We start from the raw sequence: 17,589 nt of genomic DNA on the forward strand, positions 1-17,589 counted from the left end.
CCAAACCAGGAGGTTGGGAGAGCAAGCACCGCGGTTGGAAGTAGAGCCGTCAGAAGCAGGCCGCCCGGTCTGTGACAGAGGGCTGCGCCCACTCTGGGCCTTCACGGCCTTGGGGGTGCCGGGTGAACACACGGGGAACGTGGCGCTGACCCAGAGCCGCCGCTGGCCTGAGAGCGGGGCGCGGCCGGACCAGGGGGTCTGGAGGGACCCTGCAGACAGGGGGGCCGCTGGGTGGACCGAGGGGGCTGCAGCCCCTCTGGGTCATTGAGTTTCCTCATTTTATTGCTTGTTTGTTCAGGATCAAAATGGACCAAGGCCCCATGGTTATTCTCTTAGACATCTCCAGAGGTGCATACTTTTCTCCTTTCAGCCATTCTCAGAAAGACAGTGAAGTCCTCTCCCATCTGCTGAAGCATTAGAATTTGTAGATGTAGCTTCCAAAGCCTGAAGGAAAGTTTGCGAATGATCTTGAGACAGGCTACTGCCCTGGCCTCCTGTAATTAATCCCAGAGGCAGCCTCGTACCTGTGTGTGCTGAGTCACTCAGCTGTGTCTGACTCTGTGACCCCAAGGACTGTATCCCGACAGGCTCCTCTGTCCATGAGATTCTCCAGGCTAGAAGACTGGAGTGGGCTGCTATGCCCTCCTCCAGGGGATCTTCCCGACCCAGGGACCAAACCCACACCTCTTACGTCTCCTGCACTGGCAGGCGGGTTCTTTATCACTATGCCACCTGGGAAGCCCCAGCCGTAAGCCTAAGGCCGGACTCAGACACCGATCTGGGGGAAGTGAGTTCAAGTTTCTCTCTTTGACAGTGGGCTTATTGCAGCGAGTTTTCCTTTTAAGTCTGTGCTTCAGAAGCTCCCACTCAGCTACCAGTATCCTCACCTCTTCATCAGTAGGTTTACTGAGGAAGACGGTTGCTCCAGGCCTGAATTATCTACTTCTCTCATAATTCCTTAATTATTATTTTTTGTATTAGGGTTTAAAAAAAAAGCCCCATAACACAAAATCTTGCCATCTAGTCATGCCTTAAAATGTCTTTATTTCTGATTGAAGGATAATCGCTTTACGGGATAGCGTTGGTGTCAACACAAAGCAGCCGTCGGCACACATGGACCCCTCCCTCCTGAAACTGCCCCCCGTCTCCCACCCTCCCCACCCTCGAGGCTGTCTCCTCTGTTTGAGCTCCCTGGGGCACACAGCAGATTCCACTGGCTGTCATTTCATCCAGGCGTTTTTAAGGAAATACTTGGGAAGTGTTCAGTATATTCACACTGAGTCAGATCATTTCATCCAAGCGTTTTTAAGGGAACACTTGGGAAGTGTTCAGTACATTCACACTGAGTCAGATCATTTCATCCAGGCGTTTTTAAGGGAACACTTGGGAAGTGTTCAGTATATTCACACTGAGTCAGATCATTTCATCTAGGCGTTTTTAAGGGAACACTTGGAAAGTGTTCAGTATATTCACACTGAGTCAGATTTCCGGAACTCTTCTGTCTTGCACAATTAGCACTTTATCTCTGCCAAACAAGACTCCCTGTTCCCCGCCCCTCATGGCCCTCCTGACCCCCGTTCTGCTGCGGCGCTTTCTGGGAATCTGACTCGTGTCAGCGGGTCACTTACCAGCACATCTCTCGTGCCTGGCTTCCTTCCCGCTTCCCTTCCCGTTTCCCTGACACCCCCTCAGTTCACGCATGTTGCCGCGTGTGACAGGACTTCCTCCTCTAAGGGTGAATGATACTGCTCGTGCACACCCACTTATCTGCCTGAGGACGTGTGGCTGCTTCTGTCCCTCGGCTCGTGTGAACATCACCGCTGTGACCAAGTGCGGGCAGGTCTCTGCTTTCAGTTCGCTTCGATACGCGCCCTGAAACGGTTTCTAAGTCATTTTTCTCTTCTCTTTTTTCCCCTTGGAGTAGAAGCTTCACGTTAAGTGATCAGCAACTTCTCCCCCGAACCTCTGTGGGTGGAGATTGATGAACTAGATGTGCATGTTTGATTTTTCAGTACTTCAAGAAGCACGTGCTTTTGTGATGGTCGGTATTTCCTTCCTTTTTTACAAATGCTCACTGGTTTTAAGCACTTGACTATATGGATACCGTTAATGAATTGTTTTGTTGAGGTGGCGTCGACTTACACTGACACATCAAGGTTTTCTGGTGTGACGCTGCGCTGGTGCTCCTGGGCCCCACCAAGCGCGTCTTCTGCTTGCAGGGCTACACGCTGCTCTGGACGGGGCTCCCCGAAGGGTCGTTCTTCTTGTTTATTGTCATGTGCAGCCTGTCTCCTTACATCGCCATGAACAGCGTCAGCGATTACAAAGTAAGAAGAGGGAGGAGGGAAGAAAAACGCTGGGGCCTCAGTCATTATGTGTTAAATGCTATGGGTTTTCTCACAGGAAAACACTGTAACGTGTTCAACTCAGATAATGCAGTTCCATATTACTTCTATCAAGTCAGAAAAGTTACTTCTAAAAGCACAAAGTGCTTGTTACTTCAGAAGGACGGGAAAGGGGCGACAGTCTGGTGGGCACTCCAGTTAATCTAAACCTTCAAAGGGGAATATGATAAAACTTTCGACCACATCATTTCCTAACCACAGGGAAGAAATCACTGATACTGAAATTGAAGACCACAGTCAGGACTTTAGTCCACCTGCCGCTGTGCAGGGTACAGTTTTTCGGTTGTATTTGTGTTGGGTCACTTCCATTATCAAAGCAAGACAGTCGTATCAGATTTAAAGAAGTAATATCTTACCATCTGGGTCAGTAATTATCCAGGAGTATATTTAGATAATGGAGAATTTACTGTTCTTCGGATGACAAAATAGCATTTCTTTTGAAGGAGACTGATTCAGGCTTTGATCGTTAGGAGGCTACTGTTCTATTTATTCTTCAAACCTACCAGATAAAACAATTCTCATGTTTAAACGTCCATCTGGATGCAATTGGCTCTTTTGTCATCAGTTTCCTAAAAGCGGTGTACACGTTATTAAGATATTGAAAAAGTGAAAGTGAAAGTCGCTCGGTTGTGTTCAAATCTTTGCGACCCCATGGACTCCATGGAATTCTCCAGGCCAGAATACTGGAGTGAGAAGCCTTTCCCTTCTCCAGGGGATCTTCCCAACCCCGGGATCGAACCCAGGCCTCCCACATTGAAGGTGGATTCTTTACCATCTGAGACACAAGGAAAGCCCAAGAACACTGGAGTGGGTAACCTATCCCTTCTCCTTCAGATCTTCCCAACCCAGGAATTTAATCAGAGTCTCCTGCATTGCAGGCAGATTCTTTACCAACTGAGCTATCAGGGAAGCAGATTAAAATATTAAAATTTTAAAATATTAGATTTAAAAAAATTTTAGGGACTTCCCTGGTGGTCCAAGTGGTTAAGACTTCACCTTCCAATGCATGGGTTGAGGTTCGATACCTGGTCAGCAAGCTAAGATCCCGTGTGCCTGACAGCCAAAAAGCAAAACGTAAAACAGAAGCAGTATTGTAACAAATTCAATAAAGTCTTCGAAAAATGGTCCACTTCAAGACACTTAACTTTTTTTAAATTTATTATAATATTAGATCATATTTGCCTTTGAAAATCACCTGGTGTGTTTGTTTTGGATTTGAATTCCAACTGAATCCATGTATCTGCTGTGGTTTTCCATATCAGAAGAGAACCAAGGCCCAGCTGTGGATCTCTGGCCTCTTCCCTTCTGCGTACTGGTGTGGGCAGGCGCTGGTGGACGTCAGCCTCTACAGTCTCATTCTCCTTTCCATGTATTTGATTTTCTACCTAGCAGACATGGTGTACATTTATCTCACAAGTCAAGTTATATTTGCTTTGGTAAGTAACAGTGGCACAGGCAATATCTTATACAGCAATTCATAGTAAACGTTCACATTGATATAGTTTCATATAATCATGAAGTTTCCACTTTTAGTTGGTCACAAACCCAAACAGAAACCATGCAGAGTGCATGTGTAATAAGAAACATAAGCAACTCTTGTAACCTCTTCCTCAGTTCATATTTCATTTTTTTGACTTTGGTATTTCTTTGTATTATCTTCAGGTTGTCATGACGCTTGGTTATGCAGCTTCACTTGTCTTCCTGACATACGTGATAGCATTTATTTTTCGTAAGAGGAGAAAAAATAGTGGCCTTTGGTCATTTTGCTTCTATGTAGTAAGTACTTACACAAACCGTTCTTTTTTAAACTTTCAGTGTAACATTAAACATAGTCATGTTTGCCTTGAGCAATGGGGACAATCAATACCTTAAAATCATACCCTAGAAAGGGGAGTGGGCGTAACATGTTACGGAGTCAGTGATGGATGTTCCTGGAGAATTCATGTACGAACTCAACTCGAATTTACAGAGAAGATTCGTGTGCTATGCCTGCTAAGTTGCTACTTTCTATCCGACTCTTTGCGACCCCATGGACTGTAGCCCGCCAGGCTCCTCTGTCCATGGGATTCTCCAGGCAAGAACACTGGACTGGGTTGCCATTTCCTTCTTCCCGACTCAGGTGTCTCTTACATCTGCGTTGGCAGGTGGGTTCTTTAGTAGCGCCACCTGGGAAGCCCCTGGGGTCGCAGAAGAGTGGGACATGAATAAGCGACTGAGCATGTAAGATCACTGAAAACTTGGATGGAAATGTTAGTCTAAACTCTGGGGTTGCCTAGTCTCAGCATTTCAGGTGCCTTTTCGCTGAACTCCTCAGCTGCTGGTGGAATGTCTGTCTTGCATACACAGCTCTCAGTTCTTGGAGTAGGAGTCTTGAAATCACGAGAGAAACCCAACCAAAGTCCACCTGCTAAGAAAATGCATATGATATCATCCACTGGTTTCTGTAAGGCGTTGGCAGCGGATTGTCCTGGTCAGCAGCTAGCTGTTGACTCACCCTTTCTCAGCGGACAGCGTTCTGATTTGGCATCTCTAGATAGTATTGGGTTGGCCAAAAAGTTAAGATGTTATGGAAACACCCAAGAGAAACTTTTTGGCCAACCCAGTATTTCTCGGTATTCTGCTGGTAGTGTCTGTAGAGATACTTTATTTGGAAGACTGATTTTGAGACACAGTCGTGAACATTTGGTGCACCAAAGTCTTTCCATTCATACTCTGCTGTGGGAACTCTTTTTTTTTTTTTCCAGCCAACAGACTTAATAATACTGCACAATATAAAACCAAAAGCTGGGTAAGCGGAACAGATGTCAGTCTGACTGACAGTTGATTTCTTTTCAGCTCACATTCTTGGTTTGCATACGTCCGGAAAAGGTGGACAGAAAATCCGTGTGCACACTTTGTGTCTTCTTGTCATTTCGGCTCTGAACAAAGTCTCTTTCGGGGCTGGTGTTCGAGTGGCCTCAGGGTTATTGGCCAGCAGGGGCTCTGACAGGTCTGCTCCTGTCAGAGTGAGTGAGGACTCTACTGTCCCAGCGTGAGCAGCCTCGGAGACGCTCTTCGAGCTGACTGGTCCTGAGTCAGCAGCCCGGAATCGTGCTTCCTTTTTCTTTATGTCTTTGCCCACTCGCTCGGCTGGCTCTCGTTGAGCAGAAACCACTCCAGGCTGAGATTTAGTAAATGCACATCTAGACGAACGCCTGCTGCAGTGTGTCGAGGGAGGAGGCAGCCGCTGGGTTACCAGGCCCTCACCACTCACCCTGTCTGCACAGACCCGACAGCCTCTCAGATGAGGACTCACTCAGCATCTCCGGTAGAACCGCGCCTTCCCCTCAGCTTTCACTGCAGAAGCAGGCCAGGGCAGGGGCTCTCCTCACGGATGTAGCCTCTGCAGTGATGCCTTCGGTTGGGAAAAATGAGAAAGAATTTTCTCAGCAGATTTCAAAGTGTGTCAACTCCAACAGCACAGAACAGCGCTTCCAGAACTCGAAACGTCAGACTCTGCCAGAGCGGAGCTTCCATGTCTGTCCACTGAGAGAGCAGAGACCATCCCCCGTCTCCCCGCCCCTTGCCAAGTCTGTGCATAGTAAGGCACGAAGGGCTGGTGAGGCAGACTCCCTCCAGCGCCGGGGAGAAGCATACCTGAGTCTGCACTGTCTTATCGTGAATTCCTCCGGCAGAATTCCTCAGCGGCAAGTGAATAAACGAACAAACAAGGAAACTTGGCTTTGTTGTTTCTAAGGAGAGTCACGATAATACCAAGGCCTTTTCTGTTAGGTTTGTGGGTTAGTATGATGACTAAGACCTTCTCACTATCGTGTAAATAAGCAAGCTTTAGCAAATAAAGAACCACAGCCGAGAACTGAATTTTTGACACCGAAAAACTGCATTTTTCAAATCGAAATATATCTTCAAATGATTGGAGATATTTTTTTTCCCTTTATTCCCAATTAATTTTAAACTTATGGGTTAAAATAAGACAAAGCAGTATTGCAAAAACAAAGTAAGTTTTGCAAACTAAAACTTTCTTTGTTCACAATATAAAAAGTACACCATAGTGTTACAGTGTCCTACTTGTTTATATACTTTCTGATTATTTTCTTTTTTCTTTGCATTTGTCTGTTTCATTTTTTTATACCACTGAAAAGTAACCACATATTTATGGAATGTTGAAATATCAGATTTGAAAAATAATGAAGATTATCTAGTATAATTCTCCTCATTTTATGGAGGGAAAAAATTAAGTATTCTGTTTTTGGATTTTTTTTCTTTGATGCTTTAATCCTTTATAATTTCTTTTTTTTAAACTCTTTTATTGAAGTGTGGCTCATTTGCAATGTTGAGTTTAATTTCTGCTGTTCAGCGAAGTGACTGTTACATACACACATTCTTTTCCATTAGGGTTTATCACAGGACCTTGGATGTAGTTCCCTGTGCTGTATAGTGGGACCTTGTTTATCCATCCCGTACACAATCGTTTGGATCTGCTAGTCAAGTAACCTAATTAAAGTCACACAAAAATTAGTGGCAGACTCGGGATAAAACCGAGGTCTCAGTGAGTCTGTTTGAACAATTTAGCTCTCACCTTCGTCTCCAGATGTTCCCTTTAAGAATTTTCTGTTGGGAGCTGAAGGTCATACACTCACTCATAACAAACTCTCCTCCCTTCCCTTCTCCCTTTGAAAGGAGTGTGTCCGCACAAGGGAACATTCCCATGCATTTGATCAGAACGCCTGCATCTTAAGCATGTCCTCAAATATCAGTGTCGCTGAGTGTGTGTGGGGCTGACGTGTCCCCCCTTGCCTTGCAGGTCACAGTCGTCACGTTTGGCATCACGATGATACTTGGGCCAGACGTCCCTGTCCTGATAGCCTGCATGGCTTTAGCTCCCTCAGCAACCTTGAGTGGATTTATAACTTTTTTGCAAGTGGTAAGAAATGTTATCAAATTGCCATTAATTTTGAATGTGCAGCCTATTAAAGCACTTTGCCTAAACCTATGAAAACAGACAGCGGGCTGGTGTTTTCCTGGGAGCTGAGGTGGGAACGGAGTGGCATCTCTTTGGGGCGGCAGAAATGTTCCTAAGTTGAATTGTGGTGATGCTCTTGCATCTCTGCTAATTTACTAAAAATCTTTGAATCGCACATGTAAGATGAATGAATTGTATGGCATGAGAATTTAACCACAATAAAGCCATTTTGAAAGCTTTGCCAGGAATTCTCTGGGGGTCAGCAGTGAGGACTCAGCACTTTTGCGGTGGAGGGCCCAGGTTCAATCCCTGGTGGGAGAACTAAGATACCCAAAGGCATACTGGGCAGCCGAAAATAAAAATAAAAGCTTCTGCCATATGCACTTTATGAAACGTAAACACTGTCAAATGTATTTAAAACAAATGTTAGATGGAAAAATGTTGCCTGATTCCATGGGTATTCATTATCCAGTGTGAGTGTATACTCACATACAATAACACTTAACTCATTGAGAAATAGAATTAAACTGATGCTGAAGCGCCAATACTTTGACCACCTGATGCGAAGGTGGTCATTTCCACTCTTTGGAAATGACCCCGACGCTGGGAAAGATTGAAGGAGGGAGGAGAAGGGGACAACAGAGGATGAGATGGCTGGATGGCATCACCAACTCAGTGGACATGAGTCTGAGTAAACTCCGGGAGTTGGTGATGGACAGGGAGGCCTGGCGTGCTGCGGTCCGTGGCGGGGCCGGTTTACGCTGGGTCCTGACGAGCGAAGGGCGGCCGGCGGCGGGGGCAGCGGGGCGGCGGGTGGCAGAACGGCCGAGGCAGGGATGCAGGAGAGGGTGCTCGGGGCACTGAAGAGGCAAAGGCGCTTCACACAGGAAGAGCCAGATGGCGCGGCGAGCGGGAGAGGTTGGCCAGGAGCACGCCGTCTTCCAGGAGGCCGTGGCTTAGAGGGAGCCGCGAGGGCTCCCTGACGCCGTGTGCTCCCAGGGGCCCGGAGAGTAAGCTGCGAAGTGTCCCTTCCCTTCACTGGCACTGCCTGGGATTCCCGCCTGCAAATTCATTCCTTCACGCAAAGCCTTTCTCTCCTAAGATGTAAGTCGCCCTGTGAAGCGAAATACACCAACCCACGTGTGTCACACACGGTTGGGGAGGAATGAGTGACTTTCTGAACGCCCGCTGATGAAGAAAGAATCCCAGGATGGGACTAATTATTGCGCTGGAAACAGTCGCCCCTGGGATCCAGGACGGCTCCTGGGGGCATTTAGGGCAGAGAAGGTGGAGCCCTAGAATCATTCACGGTGTAGATCCCTCTTGTCTGTTACACCTGAGTAAACGGTCAGCAAACATTAAACCAAAATATCAAGGAAAAATAGAAGGAAGAGATGGACAGACTTGGGTCACCTCCTCGGAGAGGCAGGCAGGGCTGGGTAGGGGTCCTCTCTTCTCTGTGGGGAATTGCTTGTCACCAGGGCACAAAGGGGGAATCAAAGTTAATGAGGGAAATCTCCAATAAGTAAAATTCCCTGTTAATTAAAAGCGAATAAGAAAGCTGATGAATTTCCATTGAGCCTTTTTTTTTTTTTGGTCTTTGCAGAGAATCCATTCATACAGGATGAAACATCAAGACGCAAGTTTTGACCTGAGTGCAGCTGACCTTCTAGTGTGCTTAATAGTAAGACAGCTTTTCTACCTCACTGCCTGCTTTTTTTTGGAGGGGGGGCGGGGGGGCTTATCATTTACTGTAGTAACTCTTTGATCTTGTCTGAAGTGTGCCAACTTTGAAAGTGTTTTTAATATAGTCTTAGACAAAGCAATTACATTCAGATACAATTCTACATTCTAGTTATTTCTTATATGCATGAATGGACTGTGTAAATCCAGAATGCAGTATAAAATTAGATTTTCTTATTTATCCTGTCTACTGCCCCCTCCAAATTTGAGAGTTTGTAAAGAAATCCATGCAATATAACTTAAATCCTTTGCAATTAGAGATAAACAAAGCAAAGTAAAAAAAAAAAAAAATGAAAAGGGAAAATGATTATACTGGTGTATATGGGCTGAAGGAAATTAGTGTCTTTGCATATGTGGCAGTACTTTTCTAGGCATAGATCAAAAATAGTAGCCCTTGCCCTCATGGGGCTTAAATTCTGATGGAAGGAGACAGATAATAAACTAAATAAATAACATGGGGTGTGAGATGGATGGACTTCAAAAATAAAAACCTGCAGGAGGCAAGGAAGCGAGCCTTGGGGACATCACAGGGAGGAATATTCCCGGAGGAGGTGGGAGAGTGACCCTGACTTGACCCAGGGTCAGGCAGGCGGCAGGGTAGCCACAGGGGAGAGTGAAGGTCACAGAGGTGACCAAGCTGAGTGTGGATGAACGGAGGGTTGACTGGGAGATCCTGGGTCACGTCCAGGACTTTGATCTTACTTTGTGCGAGCAAGGAGCCAGCGGAGTTTTCAGGAAGTGCTATGATCTGATCTATGCTCTAAAATATGGCTCCCGTTGCTGTGTTGAGAGTAGATGTTTGGGGCAAGGGAAGAAGAAAGACCCACAGCCAGGGGCTGCGGTGTTACTGTCAGCGATTACTGTCCGGCTAGGGTGGGGGCAGCCCTGAGCTCTGGGTAACTTTGAAAGGAGAAACAGGTCACGGGTGCTGACAGACCGGATGTAGGTTGTCCATCAGGGAGAAAGAAAGGAGGCGGGTTTCCCAAGCTGGATCGTTACTGTACAACTGATCTGTATGAATGCTTCAGACCTGTTTTATCTGAAGACAAGAGACCCAAACTATGATTCAGATGTTTCTGATGTGAACTCACCCCCTCAGTGTAACTGCTTCTTTGCTCCTAGCCTTACTTTCAGGCTTTGCTCTTCATGTTTGTCCTGCGATGCCTAGAAGCAAAGTGTGGAAAGAAAATAATGCAAAAGGATCCTGTTTTCAGGTTGGGATAAAAGTTAATTTCATACTTAATATTGCATTTTAATATTCCTGGGGAGTGGCTGCACCCTCAGCCTCTTAATGCTGATTTATATTGACAGTATAAATAGCGTGATGATTTTCAGCATGGTCAGTGGATTTCTGGCTGAACTGCCAGGAAACGGGACACCTAGGCAGAGGCGTCCCTTGTAGCTCAGTTGGTAAAAGAATCTTCCTGCAATGCAGGCAACCTGGGTTCGATCCCTGGGTCAGAAAAAAATCCTGGAGAAAGAAATGGCAACCCACTCCAGTATTCTTGCCTGGAGAATCCCAAGGACAGAGGAGCCTGGCGGGCTACAGTCAGTGGGGTAGCAAGAGTCGGACACGACTGAGTGACTAAATCATCCCACCAGGCAGAGTTCTGCCATCAGTCAGCTGAAGGGAGCTTTCAAGCTCTCAAAAATTTAATGAGAATTCAAATACTTGTTTGACTTAGTATGAATAGAATGCTAGATTTCTAACTAAAAAAAAAAATAGATATTCTGTAAGCAAGAAAGGTTTACTGTATAGCACAGGGACCTGTGGTCAATATCTTATAATAACTAATAATGGAGAATAATCTGAAAAATAATCAATGTGTGTACGTGTAACTGAATCACCTTGCTGCGCACAGGAAACATTGTAAGTCAGCTCTACTTCAATAAAATGTATATATTAAGAGAAGCATTTTAATGAGAACTCAAATATGCCCTTTTCCCACTCAAGAGGATCACACATGCCTGACCAGAGCGATAGGATGGGGTTGGCTCGGCAGCACAGCTCAGAGTGTTTTAGCAGGGGGGAGACTCCAGCCTCCCCTGAATACTGGGATCCTGGAGGGGGCGGGTCGCCATCTCCTTCTCCAGGGATCTTCCCGCCCCGGGGATCGAACCCAGGTCTCCTGCACTGCAGGCAGAGTCTGAGCCACAGGGAAGCCCCAAACAGTAAAGGACGCCAGGCAGATACTGGGTGTGAGTCACGTGGGCTCAGAGTCAGCAGAGAAGAACGCAAGGGACCTGATTTTCAAAGCAGCGGCAGTGCTTGCTGAGAAATTCGAAAGGGTCAGAGACACTCATTAAGAGAACCGCAGCAACACCGAGAAGGGGATTCGGTTGCAGGGGTGGATGTTCCTGGCAGAAGAAGACATGATATTCATAGTCAGCATCATCACCAGTTTGTTGAAAGCACCACGGTGAAATCACAGAGAAGCTGATTTTTTTTTTTAACTTTTTATTTTGTATAATGGTATAGCCAATCACAATGCGATAGTTTCAGATGAGCAGCAAACTGCCTCAGCGCTACGTATACCTGTATCCATTCTGCCTCAAACTTCCCGCCCATCCAGGCTGCCACATAACCATGAGTTCCTTGTGCTTACAGTAGGAGCTTGTTGGCTATCCATTTTAAATATAGCCATTTTAAATATAGTCTATGGCGGGGGAAGTGGGAGGGATAGTTAGAGAAGCTGATTTTTGATACATCTTTGATACCTAGCAAAAAATCATGTGCTGTATATTTCATCTTTTCTGTAGAATTTCCCCAAAAAGCAGAGATGCTCATTCAAATGCGGAAGAACATGCAGGTGAAGACGAAGATGTTCAAGCAGAAAGAATAAGAACAGCCACCGCCCTGAACACATCAATAGAGGAGGTAGGGACACAAGTGGCAAAATGAGTTAATGGAATATTCAGGAGCTCAGGAACAGAGGTTGATTGATGTGCTGGGTTTTGTTTAGAAAGTTTGGGGTTCGGGGTATGTGTGCGCTCAGTGGTGTCTGACTCTGTGACCCCATGAACTGCAGCCCGCCAGGCCCCTCTGTCCACGGGAGTCTCCAGGCAAGAACACTGAAGTGGGTTGCCATTTTATCCTCCAGGGGATCTTCCCAACCCAGGGATTGAACCTGTGTTTCTTGTATCTTCTGCACTGCAGGTGGGTTCTTTACCACTGAACCACCTGGGAAACCATGTTTTTATCTAATTCCTAAATATGCAGGCATGTCTTTCGAAGTCCTTGATGTTCAAAGAAGAATGCAAATCACACTGGTTTCATCTTTTTTTTGTTTTTTGAGAAAAATGGACTTGGATATGTAGAGCTGCAATTTCAAACCCCCAGTTTCATGAATCAAAGAATTTATGTGAGATTTGTTATAGAATGCCGGGTAGAGATTAAAATTTTAAGAATTACTCTTTGATTTTGATATGGGAGGTGTTCACACGAGTTTAGATACCTCTGTTACTGGAAGGCAAGAAGCCAGCCTAAAATGGTGCTGTTTACTCAGTCCACTGAGTTTTTGTTTGTGTTATAGTTTAGATTCCACATATAAGTGACTTCCTGCGATATTTGTCTGTATCTTTCTGACTCACTTCACTTACATCACTTAACATCATCTCTAGGTCCATCCAGGTTGCTGCAAATGACATGATTTCATTCTTTTTATGACTGAGTAATATATATATATGTATATATACATATATACATATTCTTTATTCATTCATCTGTTTTTAGCAAGAAGTATGGTCAGCATCCATGAATGCATGTTACATTTGAGACAAGCAATGTGGATTGCCCTCAACACAAATATGGTTTGGTTCATGACAGAGGGCAAGAGAGGCTCCAGGAGGCAGAACGTAGAAATGAAAAGTGACCGCTGCTTAAGAGGAAGTCACTCTGTCCTGTGTTCCAGAAACCGGTCATAATTGCTAGCTGTCTGCACAAAGAATACGCAGGCCAGAAGAAAAGGTGCTTTTCAAGAAGGAGGAAGAAGACAGCAGTGAGAAACATCTCCTTCTGTGTTAAAAAAGGTTTGGAACAGTCAGTGTTTAAATTTGCCATTGTTTTTAGAAATACCCACTCGACATCGAGGTTATTGACACTGTTGTACTTGCTGAAGCGTTCATTCACTCATTCAACATATGTTTTCTTGAGTGCACCAGGGGCTGTTTAAGAATCTGTAAATATAATTATGAAACAAAGAGACAAATGCATGATAGCATAGTTTTTACATCCCCAGAGGGGTCAGTAAACAAAAATAACTTATCAAGAGAAGTTTCAGATGTCACACAGGCAGGTTCTATGGGGACCATTCAAATCTGTGAAATGACCTGGGTGACTCGGGGCCACATTCACTTAGGGTTGAAATCTGAAAGCCTCAGTTGCTCGGTTGTGTCCAACTCTTTGCGACCCCATGGACTGTGACCCACCAGGCTCCTCTGTCCATGGGATCTCCAGGCAAGAATACTGGAGTGGGTTGCCATTCCCTCCTCCAGGGGATCCTCCCAACCCGTGAATTGAACCCAGGTCTCCTGCGTTGCAGGTGGATTCTTTACCGTCTGAGCCAACAGGGAAGCTTAGGGTAGGGAAGACTTTTCTTGAGCAGAGACGTTTAAGCCAAGATCCAGGTAAGAACAGGCCTCAGGTTGGTGTGGTGGTAAAGAACCCACCTGCTAATACAGGAAATATAAGAGACTTGGATTCAATCCCTGGGTCAGGAAGCTCCCCTGGAGGAGGGCATGGGAGCCCTCTCCAGTGTTCTTGCCTGGAGAATCCCATGGACAGAGGAGCCTGGCGGGCTACAGTCCACGGGGCCACAAAGAGTCAGACATGACTAAAGCGACTTGGCACAGCTCAGCACTAAGTGATAAGAAGGTGCCAGCGATGTCAGCGTGCAGAGATAAGAGCATCCCAGACGGAGGACACAGCGCGGGCTCAGACGCAGGCCTGCCTTTGGGGTGGGTAATGCGCTCAGAGAGGCCAGCAGATGCTCTGTGAAGTGAAGGAATGCTCTCAGAGGTGAGCAGGGCCCGCGGCGTCCAGCGTGAAAAACAGTGGAGTTTAGATATTAGGCCAGTTGAACAGAATGCCACTAGAGGGTTTTTGTCACCATTTAATTGATACTTTGAAAAATGTTTCACCCTGGCTATTATTTGTCCATGAATTTGGGTGGTGGACAAGCTAAGAGGCTTTCATATCATTGTACCATCTCAGATGAAAGATGATAATGACTCAGACACAGGTGGTGGAGTTTGAGATGGAGAAAAGGTGCCTGACTCCCCAGGTCTAGGAATTACTGAGGTGCTCAGCAGGTCAGCCATCTGCCGTATAAAAAATTATCGGCACATTTTTCACTGGAAAAAGACCCATGTATGGACAGCAAATGTCAGTCTCTAAGCTTTTTTTCAAAATGTTTTATATAATTATAGGGGTTAAAGAACATGTTTTGGTGACATGGATTACATATATGATAAAAAAATTCCAAATGGCAATGGAGATGAACATGTATCTCAAGTAGTTGCTGAAGAAGCAGATTTATGTTATTGTTTTACTTCCAATACTGATTCAGGCGGGTGCCTGTCTTTCAGGAGAAATTTTGGGATTGCTGGGACCTAACGGTGCTGGTAAAAGTTCGTCTGTTAGAATGATATCTGGGATGATGACGCCAACAGCTGGAGAGGTAGTGCAAATGAAGATGTGGTTTCCGTTCCCCAAATAGACATGCTATAATAGATAGAGGTGATGTCCTTGTGAGCCTGTACTGTGAGTAAATAGTTTTCTGCAATAAACATATGGGGTGACATCTGTAATATTTCTTCGATGTTCAAAAACTTGAGGCATTCATTAGCCACAAGTCAGTTTCTTGAGGAATCGTGTGGCTGAAGACGAGCCTGCACATTTCTGAAACCAGCGCCCTTTCTCAGGTGGAGCTGACGGGGTACAGTTCGGATCTGGATCAGCAGGGGGATGCCAGCATCCGGTTCCTGGGCTACTGTCCCCAGGAGAATGTGCTGTGGCCCGGCCTGACCACGCGCGAGCATCTGGAGGTGTTCGCCGCTGTGAAAGGGCTGCGGCGAGCGGACGCCCGCGTGGCCATCTCACGGTACTGCGCGCCCATGAGGCTCCTCTGTGCCGTCCTGATACAGAGTGGGGAGTAGGGGGGACAGCTCCATCTTCGGGGAGCAGCAGGGGTGCAGAGGGGATGGAGGCCAGGGGCCAAACCCTGCATCCCCGGCTGGGGGACCCTTAAAAAGTAAACGGCGTAGAATACTAGTCAGTGTTCAGTGATACACAGGGTGTCACTTACACGTGGGATCTAAACTGTGACACAAATGAACTTATCGAAGAAACAGGAACAGAGTCACAGAGAACAGACTTGTGGTTGTCCCGGGGAACCTGGGATGGGGTGGGGGGGGATGGAGAGAGAGCCTGGGCTTGGCAGGTGCAAGCTCTCACACACAGAGTGGGTAAATAACAAAGTGTATTCAGTATCCTGGGTTAGACCCTAAGGGAAAAGAATATGGAAAAGAATGTACATACATATAGCTGATTCAGTCTGCTGTACTGCAGAAATTAACGCAACATTGTAAATCAGCTACACTTCAACAAAATGAATTGAAAAAATGTTGAATGAATGAATAATCTATTTCATTAGAATTCAAGTTAGTTTTAAAATTTTTTTACGAGATGTAAATCTTTCATGTTCAGAATAAACTTTATTCTCTGATGGTTAGATTTTTAAATTTTTTTTTAACTGGGAGAGAATTGCTTTACAATGTTGCGTTGATGGTTAGTTCTGAGAGTGATGGGGCCAAGGAGGGGACCCAGGGCCATAACCCCGGTGTGTGTTTACCTTCTCCCCACATCCTCTCCTGATCTCACCCTGTTTCCCACCAGACTGGTGGACGCCTTCAAGCTGCACGAACAGCTGAACGTTCCCGCGCAGAAGTTAGCGGGAGGGGCCGCCAGAAAGGTGCGTGTGTGCCGCGGGCTGCCTGGAGGGTGGCGGGCGGCGGCAGGAACAGCCCGTGTCTCTGCCTCGCAGCTGTGCTCTGTGCTGAGCCTCCTGGGGGACCCGCCCGTCATGCTTCTGGATGAGCCGTCCGCGGGCTTGGACCCCGCCGAGCAGGAGCAGCTGTGGTGAGCGGCGCCCGCGGGGCCGGGGGGCGGGGCCTTCTGCGAAAGGAGCGTTCTTAAGCGGACCTTGGAAAGCAGATCCACTGGCCCCTAGCTGAGCGGAGACAACTCACCGTCCTAGGGAACCAGGATTTAACAAGTGGATCCTCTCAGGGGCGTCCCTGGCGGCTCAGTAGTAGAGAACCCACCTGCCGACGTAGGAGACAGGAGTTGGGTCCCTGGGTCGGGAAGATCCCCTGGAGGAAGGCATGGCCGCCCGTCCCAGCGCGCTTGCCTGGAGCGAGCATGGACAGAGGGGCCTGGCGGCCGCGGCCCGTGGGGTCGCAATGAGGCGGACACGGCTGAGCGACGAAACAGCGCGTTCTCTCATAGTGCGCCATCTTCAAGTGGATTCACCTGGGGTTAGAAAACCCCTCAGGGTCTCGCTGGAATTTTAGGTCTTGCGATTTGGAATGTAGATTAATTTTGCCAATTATTGAGACGTCTGTAACTTTTTCCTTAGAAACTATTAGCTTGCGAATACATTTTCCTCCTTTGCTCCCCCCCCCCCCGCCCCCGCCACCTTTAGCTAACCTGTTAAATTTGTTGATCTAGACTTTCTTTTAATACTTTTTAAATTCCTATTGAGGACTTTATATTTGCAGTTATAAAATTCTCCAATCCACTTTCATATTTGTGTCTGCCCAGTATTTTCCCAACTTTTTAAAAGAACTTTGTTATGGAAATTTTATACAAATGGAAAGAGAATCACGTGTGACTCTGTTAAGCCAAATGCTCTCTGTGTAAGGCCAATCTTTCTTCATCTTTGCCTCCACCCACTTCCTTTTGCTGCTTTCCAATTATTTTGAAGCAAATACTAGGCAGCGTATCCTTCATTTGTAAACATTTCAGTTAGCTTCTGCAAAAGAAGTGAAATTTTCTTTTTTTTTCCAACTTAACCAGAATGCCATTAACACACCTAAAAACCATTATCAAACCTTCTATGTAATCACATTTTCCTGTTTTTTTTTTAAATTTAGAATTTAAATATGATTCATGAATTGTATTTTAGCCATAAAATTTCCCTTCCGTCTCTCTTTTTTCTCACCCTTATAAAATACGGCATTACTGTTGGGGCTCATTCAGGCAGATGATCCAGACAGCCATTAGAAACACGACGCGGGGTGCCCTGCTGACCACCCACTCCATGGCCGAGGCGGAGGCCGTGTGTGACCGTGTGGCCATCATGGTGTCCGGGAGGCTGAGGTGGGTGCCGGCCAAGCCTGCCCTCAATTTCTAAACGAGACTTGCTATGAAAGGGCCAGGCTTGCCCAGTGGCTCAGCGGTAAAGAATCCAACATGCA

At 46.3% G+C, this 17,589-nt stretch overlaps 1 protein-coding gene across 5 annotated transcripts in view; it reads left to right on the forward strand.

Moving 5' to 3' along the window:
* The window catches only part of ABCA6 (ATP binding cassette subfamily A member 6), a 61,381-nt gene that overhangs the window by 38,956 nt on the left and 4,836 nt on the right, over positions 1 to 17,589 (forward strand). The window contains exons 24-36 of one of the 5 annotated variants that reach the window (XM_061144997.1): positions 2,220 to 2,327; positions 3,668 to 3,841; positions 4,068 to 4,181; positions 7,210 to 7,329; positions 8,975 to 9,052; positions 10,234 to 10,325; positions 11,872 to 11,989; positions 13,023 to 13,140; positions 14,698 to 14,789; positions 15,034 to 15,212; positions 16,007 to 16,082; positions 16,155 to 16,249; positions 17,372 to 17,491. In XM_061144997.1, the coding sequence (XP_061000980.1) occupies positions 2,220 to 2,327; positions 3,668 to 3,841; positions 4,068 to 4,181; positions 7,210 to 7,329; positions 8,975 to 9,052; positions 10,234 to 10,325; positions 11,872 to 11,989; positions 13,023 to 13,140; positions 14,698 to 14,789; positions 15,034 to 15,212; positions 16,007 to 16,082; positions 16,155 to 16,249; positions 17,372 to 17,491 (1,484 nt within the window). The remainder of the gene's footprint in view (positions 1 to 2,219; positions 2,328 to 3,667; positions 3,842 to 4,067; positions 4,182 to 7,209; positions 7,330 to 8,974; positions 9,053 to 10,233; positions 10,326 to 11,871; positions 11,990 to 13,022; positions 13,141 to 14,697; positions 14,790 to 15,033; positions 15,213 to 16,006; positions 16,083 to 16,154; positions 16,250 to 17,371; positions 17,492 to 17,589) is intronic. The other 4 variants (XR_009693119.1, XM_061144999.1, XM_061145000.1 and 1 more) reach the window with 4 other exon arrangements.

The sequence above is a fragment of the Dama dama genome, chromosome 5, assembly GCF_033118175.1.
Source record: "Dama dama isolate Ldn47 chromosome 5, ASM3311817v1, whole genome shotgun sequence".
NCBI classification, from domain to species: Eukaryota; Metazoa; Chordata; class Mammalia; order Artiodactyla; family Cervidae; genus Dama; species Dama dama.